The sequence below is a fragment of the Agrilus planipennis genome, unplaced genomic scaffold (assembly GCF_000699045.2).
Source record: "Agrilus planipennis isolate EAB-ADULT unplaced genomic scaffold, Apla_2.0 scaffold45, whole genome shotgun sequence".
Taxonomy (NCBI): domain Eukaryota; kingdom Metazoa; phylum Arthropoda; class Insecta; order Coleoptera; family Buprestidae; genus Agrilus; species Agrilus planipennis.
This window is the reverse complement of record NW_020438890.1, coordinates 981,514-990,452: the sequence shown is the minus strand read 5'-3', so window position 1 is coordinate 990,452 and position 8,939 is coordinate 981,514. Positions and strand designations below refer to the sequence as shown.

The following is an 8,939-nucleotide window of genomic DNA, read 5'->3' as shown; positions in this document are numbered from 1 at the left end:
TTATATTTTTGACAGAAGAAAATATGTATCTAATCTTACAATAAGAAGTAAGAAACTCTTTAGTTAGTATTATATTATTGCAAAAAACTGACAATGTTCTCAATTTAAAAAAAGATTCTACAAAAAGCAGACTTATCTTTAATCTAGAAAGGTCTTTTGTACGATTGTGCCTTTTCAAAAAGTTAATCTTATCTTCTGTTCAATTCCATTCCATTTTACTTATCATCCTAAATAGTATTCCACGTCAACCAATGAATTCTGGAAATCAAAGCAAGCACGTGAACGAAAATAAAAAGAAGAAAAAGAAAAAACAGGCTGTTCAGTAATAAAACATCAATTTGTTGCTCAACTGATCCGATTCGACGACCGATTTTACGTGGATAGATAGTCAGTTAATTTTCTAGGCCCGGTCCTGCCAGGTCGATAGCTGATGAAGTCGCTTGCGCATTGCAGGCACCAACACCGTGGTGATGGCACTCCAATGCTCCAGCCGTTCTGCAGGAGTTGCTAGATAAACACGGGCAACGTGAGGAACATGACTCCAGCGACAACTGCAATTGCTCTGATTTCGTCATCGTCTAACCCAAAAGCAGCAGAACAGCATCGGCTTCGAAGAAGATCTGAACCGTTACTTCTTACTTCACGAATTTTCGTTAAAGAATCCCGGGGACCAATGTGCACTAAATAGCTCGCTGTAGAAGAGCTACATGAATTGAAAAAGATGCCATGACTCGAGAAATTTACAGCCACAAGGTTAGTAATTGTATTATATTAATTACTAATTATTATTGCAATTAGTGGAAACCTGTAAAGAAGTTATTTATTTAATATTTTTGCAATGTACACCGTGCCTTGGAAGTAATGGATAATCTCATAAGTGCGTATGAAGGATATCAAGATCATCCAGAAAATTGAATTTTGTATTTATAAAAAGTCCTACGATTTTCGAATAATTTGGACTACTTTATATTTTGAAAATTTTGACATCATAAGCAAGATTTCAAACACCACAATTACAAGCGGAGATTTTTTCTTTATTGTTCATAAAAAGTTATATTATGTGATGGATTTACGCTTAGGCTCATGAGACCGGGGCGGCAAAATTTTTGAGTCAAAATTTTAAAAACAAAAAAATTCAAATGCAATCCGAATTCAAAAATTGATTAGATTATAGTCTTGATACATTTTCAACAAAATATATTCAATAATCTAATGATTGAGTTTTCTTTTTAATTTATTAATGTTAATTTTTTAATAGTTCAAGTGGCTTTTACCAATATTAGTTTTTATCAAACAATACTAAAAAAGAAATTGTGAATTTTCAGAAAAATTTTTTGAACACAGTCATGTTCCTCAATGTTTTTTTTTTATAATTTTTGTATTTTCGGCAAAATTAATCCCATTATGCAATGTACTACCCTGAAACAACTTTTATATTTGTTATTAATATTAATTAAAAGTCAGGTAAGGTGTCAGAACTTTTTTGGCTGGAAAAACTGAATTCGGAAAAGAAAGTGATCGGAGTCAGGTAGAAGAAACTGATTCCTTAAGTGATAATTTAAATAAAGAAGCAATTTATGGTCATATTATCAAGGGACAAACTAAGGATGCCAATTTTTCAAATTACTCCAAAAACCATAAAACATTTAGCAAACATAAAATCCATTTTTCTGAAAGTTCTTAGGGTTCCTACATAAGCAATTAACATGTTGTCTATTCCTAATATGAAGCGACCTTAGTTAGACTAAAAATTTTATCATCAAGAATAGAATAAAAGTGAAAGCTAGCACTCTATTTTTCACAAATTTACGAATGAAACGAAGAGACTGTAAAAGTTCGGAGCTTAAGAATTCTGAAACTCATTTAACTCCGAGTTTCCATGAAAATAATAAATTATGACTGTAACTGACGGTTAAGTTGTCTTAATAGTCAGGCGGTCATTAAAGTGTAATTTCATGTTGTAGTCGGTAGAAGTAATTTTCACTACAGATTAGACTATGTAACTGCTTTTAATGTTCTGATGAAGTTTTTCAAAAGGATTCAGAACTGGAGCACTTCGGAGATATGCAACTATTATTCTTGCAAGCAATTTAAGAATCCATTTACGAGTCATAATTAAATAAGTTTCATGGAACTTTTTTTGTTACAATGTTACAAAAAAATAACATAATAATAAATGGTTAAAAATAGTATTGAAGATAAAATTTTCAAATTAATTATTTTACATATATATTACGTTGTAATATCTTTTCCAAAATATTCTTTTATAGAAGAACTAGCGACCCGCCCCAGCTTCGTACCGGTGCAATGCTGATACTAAATATGTATATTTTTGTTTTGTTTAGATTGTTATCGAGAAGGGGAAATCTTCAAAAGGTACCCCCTGAACATACTAAATATACTACAGAATGTCTTTATATACAACATTCACAGTTTTTTTGTCATTAGACAATATAAACCGGCCTCCCGGCCGGTACCGCCGCAACTGCTATGTCCCTGCAGTTTAAATCTGTAATATCTTCGAAAATATTCATTTAAATTACATGCTGTAAGGGCAATATTGATCTATATTAAATGCACAATGTATTTAACGTACTTAATTGGATAAGAATTAATGCTGTATTGCTTACAATCGCTTCGTAAATAAGTCATTATTTCTCATAAAAAGTAAAGGATAAAAATGGTTATTGTGGGTTATCCCTAAGAGATAAACATATACCATCGCGGACTTTTTTGTAGACCCTTTTATGTACAATATTGTAGTACATTATTTTGATCTATCTCGTAGGGTTCAGCCAGCGTTTGCAATGTAAGCCCAAAAAATGTGTTTATTTACGACATCACATTAGAAACCTCTAAAATTATCAGTGTTTCCCTACTATATTATGCATGTATTATACATATAAACCTTTCTTTTGAATCACTCTATCTTTTAAAAGAACTGGATCAAAATCCGTTGCGTATTTTTAATGATTTAAGCAAACATAGGGACAGACAGCGGGAAAGCGACTTTGTTTTATACTATTTAGTGATGATAAATGTTATTCCTTTAGAATTTTCGAAAAAATAAATTCTAATAACAGATCAAAACCAAAAGTACAAAAATTACTCAGATAACAGAATTTCAATAAACAACCACATGTAATTTAAAAGTCATGTGAGTCATCAGATTTGTTGATTGTATTGTACTTATGTGATTTGCGTTCTTACAAAAGAAAATAATGAAAATTGTTGTTGGTAAGAGTATATTTGTACATACATAAAACAAAGTTTTCGAAATCTGTTTTTATCCTTTTTCATTGGGACTTGATATGAACCAAATTTCATTAATTTCCGCTTAGCCGTCACGTTCACATGTGACAAGTTATTGATATTTATATCGCACGCTTTTATTTTCAAACTGACGCATATAGAGTAGAACAAATTAATGAAAAAAAGATAATTAAATGTCTAACGATAATTGTAAAATTAACGGATCTTTTGGATTTTATGTGGAGTTTTCAATAGAATTTTTTTTACATTAATTTGTATTTGTTTATTTTTTGATATTTTAATATTACTAAAAGGCGTCGTTATATTTCTGATCTTTTTGTGTATTACATTTAGATTAAGCGGAATATGAGTATAAAAGTTCATTGAGCGAGAAAACAATCACAACACGTTGTGGTCACTGTAAAACATCCACATCGCGAAATTCGTGTTATGAGTTATAAAAACGCTCACGACGCGTTGTAACAACCATAGAAAGGCCATATAACGAAATTCGTGTCGTGGCTATCACGCTATGCGACCACAACGCATTGTGGCAATGCAATGAAGGAAAGCCATGACTCGTATGGAACCGTATTAGAATACGACACACAGTGATTTGCGATGTAGGCCCTACATTCTTACTAGTCTCGGATAGAGAAGGTTAGAAATTAAAAGGTATTAGAAAGACTCTATGGATGTCAATAAGAAATAGGCGAGATAGGTTGATAGGACACCTTTTCAGGCATGAAGATCTAGACAGAGACATATTAGAAACAGAAACGGGAGTTAGGAGAAATAGAGGTAGGTCTAAATTACATTACTATTCGCAAATAGTTAAGGATGTGGGTTCTAGTTTTAGGAAAACGCGAAGATTAGCTCAGGATAGGAAGGAGTGGAGGTGGGTGTCCAACCAGTCTTAAGACTGGCGACCTTATGTTGACGACGATGTAATTACTTATATTTAAAACAATCAACTTAGTTATGTAAGAAATTATTGAAAACAAATTATCAATCATTGATAAGCTACGTATAATTTAAATAAAATATTTAGGGAAAATGACAACATAAAATGATACACTCTCAGAATGATACAAGCAATGAAAGCGCATTGTGGTCGTATAGCAGGGCACGAATTTCGCTATGCGTACCGAGCGGCATGGCCTAGAGGTTTAGACCATTGCTTAGCATTCGGGAGGACGCCGGTTCGATTCAGGGTCCGTCTGCCTTGGTCCAAGTTTTTCTGTGGTTTCCTTGGATCACCTAGGCCAAGGCTGAGGCAGTAATATTCCGCAGATAATCTTTCATTCTCTTCTGTCTTCATTTCGTCCGTCTCAACTTTGTCACCCGAACCACCACCTACCCATTCCCACGATTCCTGAAAGCAGGCAGAAGAGGGCCTTCCGCCCTACCTTCCGGCATAGAGGGACTGCCCGCCCACCAGCATTACTGGCTGGTGGGAATGAAATACCCAAAAGTTTTTTTTTTTCGCTATGTGGTCTGTCTCTGATTACCACAACGCGTCTTGAACGTTTTCATAAGAGCCATAACACGAATTTCGCAATGTGGATGTTTTACAATAACCACAACGATCTTTAAGCGTAATTTTTGTATAATCTAGTGGCGAGCGGGAAACTGAACATCGTATTACATACAATCAATCACGAAATTCGTACAAATACCTTCTGTCATCTTTTCTTATAAATATAATAAGTAATATAAAACAATAGATGTAGTTTAAGTCTTTTGAGATATGAGAATTCGATCGAAATAAGCAGGACTTCCCATAAAATCTGGATAATCAGATTAAATAAAACATTCCATATGAACCCAAAATAATCCAAATCCAAACATGTTCGCAGTTAAAAATTTATTATATGTACTTACCTATTCGATTACTTTATTCACTGCTGGGTTGATGTCCTAAATATGTGTCAAAGATCATCGACAACTACATAAAACAAGTTTTTGTATCCTTTGGTAACAGTATTTTTTGAGTATTAGTTATGGCATGAAATGGTAGCAAATAAATAAACAAACAAACAAACAAGGTCACATTCCCATCTATGATATTAGTTAAGATAAATTAAATAAAATTTAACATTTTCTTTTCTAAGTAATTAATGATTTTCATAATGTCATATAAATACCTCTCATCACTATAAATAGAGTTTTAATATTGAAAACTTTACATTCTAATCCTACTTATGGTATCCCTAAAACTAGAACAATCCACATCCTTAAATATTTGCGAACAGTAATCTAATCTAGGTGTGCCTCTACCCCTCCTAACTCCCGTTTCTTCCTCTAATATGTCTCTGAGTGGACCTTCATGCCTGAGAAGATGTTCTTCTAACCTGTCTCTCCTTTTCTTATTGATTTGTTCTCTGTTCTCCTATTCTTTCTAATACCTCTTCATTTCTAACCTTCTCTATCCACGGTATCCTCATCATTCGCCTATAACACCACGTTTCGAAGGCTTCTAACCTTTTCTTTTCCGCCGCGCCCACTGTCCATATTTCGCACCCGTACAATTTCCGTGTTCGTTAAATTTTGTTTATTCAATTCCTCTCGCCTTCTCTTCTGAAATTAATATAAATTTTTTGATAACCTAGGTGTGAGTATGCAAATTCCTTTTTCTCAAAACTGACACATGTATAAATTTTATAAATATAAATCTACCCTGAAAGTTTGGTCAAAAACTATTGGTAGTTCCACGGTCATCCAGATGGTCAAAGTCACACTTCTATGATACAACTAATGCTAAAACATTACAATGGGTCATATTGAGCCTACTTCGAATCTTCGTCAGATCACAATTGTCTGCAGCGTCTTATTCTATTTTTAAAGTCGAACTCCCTGAATTCAAACGGGTTTTATAGTTTTTGGAATTCAATGCATGTAAATTATTCCTCCGGTTGATTAGAGACATCTCAAAGGTATTTTAGTAGACAACATAGTATAATCTCAAAAGTACAAACATGGAATCGTTTAAAAATAAATTCTTTGAAGTGATTTTCTTTATGCTCCAACTTGAGCTTCTTTTGAAGATGGCAAATATCAATTCAACTGAGAGGGATGTTTTGTGCCATAAAGTTCCACGTGTTCCCTATTACCTGACTGCCTCTTTTAACTTCTCTCTGATGCTTTCAATAAATTATTCAATCTAAATGACTCTTTTTACGTCAATTATCATTGTTATTAATACTTAATACGGCACGTGTACTTTTCCCACAATAAACTGCTTCTCGATCAAAACATGACATATTTATACGCATATTAAACATCAACACTGTTTCCTTTATTTACACTACCACAGTAGTAAAATAGAACAAATAGTGTGACACAATCAGTTGCATGATACGAAGAGTGCGATCGCCTAGAAGATGATAATAAGATCCGAATGTATATGATATGATGCAGACGCTTCTTTTGCAGACAATTGTGGTAAAACATTGAAACATTGGTAAGTTTTCGCTTCTAGAAACAAAATATGATACTACGATGTTTTACTGAGAATTGAATGGCCTGCAAAATCAGTCTTATATCGTAAAAACTGATTCATTCTTGCTATACAAAATGCAAAAAACCGTAAAGAAATAGCTTAATTTATAATAAAAAATTACTTCTGCAACGTGAATAGTATGGCTATGACATATAAAATAAAAGGTGTTAATATAAGTTTACTCAAAATAAACCCAAAACTGATGCCTAGTAGATATAAGTCTGACGCTGGAATTAAATTATATTATCAAAATTACACTTTCTATTCAGTGGTCAAAATGGAATGGCTAGTTAGTCGCCTTAACTCATTGCAGATCCTAAGTGCGATTTTATTAACTTTAATTTCCAAAAGCTTGCTTCGCATTCAGCCACGACGCAAATATTTAATTACATACTAAAAATTCTGAATGTACCTTCACAGAAAAATTGGAATTCTTATGACGGTAAATCTTCCTTCTTTATTTTTCAGATTTTAAATGTTATGTTAGATAAGGAGCAAGTAATAGACATACAAACACAAGAACTAATTTCGTTAATGTCGGTGATAGTAATATTGAAGCCGATGAAGACAGTGAATGTGAAAACTAACTACAAAAGAAACAAAAGCATTAGGTTCACATTTTTTTTGGTAAGTTATGTTTTTATATTATTTCCTAGTACGCTACTGTTTATCCAAATAAGCAATAAATGGACAAATACTTGCGCGACCGCTCGCCAGCTTCGTTCGTCCGACCTGTACAATAAGTTTTACACAATTGCCATTTCCCATCTAAGAAACCACCTCAGTGTTGACCTTAGTCTAAGCATTGCCGAAGATTGTAGCCCGAAATTGGCTAGCAATATTGGACCAAAAATGACTAATGCCTGGTTTGTCACTTCAGTCAACCCTAGTTGGCAAACTTGACCCACGACTGGATAGCCATTGCTGAACAATACTAACCAAAGATTGGACAGCCAATACTGAGCCAAGACATGATGACCAAAATTAATGAAAGATTGGCCTACTGCGTCATTTTCCACCTTGGCCATTACTTCGTTGTCTAATTTAACCAAACTTTGGTTTGGTATTGACAAATCCATGCTTGTCTGCCTAGTAATGGAGCAAACTAACGAAACGTCAACACATGAAGATTGACCGAACTTTGGACCAGTATTGAAAGCCTATGCTTGGCATCCCACTACTGTTTCAGGCTGCCATCAATTCCGACATTTCTTACATAGGTTGTTGTAATTTTCAAATAGCCTTTTGGAAGTTAATTATTAGTTAGATTTACAAACCTGCGGATTTTTACAAGATAGGTTCACAGATAGGGGTTGGATGAGATAGAATCATTAATTAAATTACGATATAAACGAAATCGATATCCTGTGGAAACTATAGCAATGTAATTTTATTTATTTTACTAGCGAGGTATGAATTTATGCTGTTTTTATTCCTTTTGTAACTTTTATAACCTTTTACGTTCAGTTTAAATAACCTTTATTACATTTTACAACAAACGTTTATTGTATTCCTTCTGAAGGGGTTGCTAAAGTTTGTTTTGCAAATGATCAAACCACTCCAGTTCAAAAAATATCAATCAGTCTCAGTTTTCTTAAGGTGATTAAATGCCAGGAAATAATTTTTCTTCAAATGAGCACAATTACTATCCACTACACAATAATAACTTTGTAACTGATAGAAGAGCTTTTTGTAACATTTAAATTTTCGTTTCCATGAAATTTTACTAGCGACTGATACCGGAAATCGATAATAAATTCTCCTGTCGGTTGCCAATAAATTCGCTGCAAATATGTTCACCTTTACCCAATAAAGGACATAAATTTGTAAACGGCGCAATGCCAAGAGGGCTTTATTGTCAAAGCAAGCCGGGTAACAAGGATGCAGCGAATAAAAAGAGACGTTGTCGTCCGGCAGCTGGATATCTATTACGTATATCTCGTAAATCTCGGCTGTGTTCTTACGAAATGTGAAAAATGATTATTATCGACAGCTCAATCTCTCCAAATGGCTACCAAAAACGATCAGGTGACATTTTGGATAAGAATACTGTTAACGACTTTCTGAAAACATCTGATATTGAAAAGAAAAATTTATAGGATGATAAGTATAGGAACCCTAGACAAAAATTTTTAGTCTCTCAGAGTCTTTCAGCGTCTCTGAGAGCGTCTCTCACAGTCTTTCA

General features: G+C 33.6%; 1 protein-coding gene across 1 annotated transcript in view; it reads left to right on the top strand.

The window, feature by feature from the left end:
* The first annotated feature begins 416 nt into the window (after positions 1–416).
* LOC108735341 (facilitated trehalose transporter Tret1-like) overlaps positions 417–8,939 on the top strand; it is a 32,248-nt gene continuing 23,725 nt past the window's right edge. The window contains exon 1 of the mRNA XM_018467275.1: positions 417–753. Coding sequence (XP_018322777.1) covers positions 727–753 — 27 coding nt within the window. The 5' untranslated portion in view covers positions 417–726. The remainder of the gene's footprint in view (positions 754–8,939) is intronic.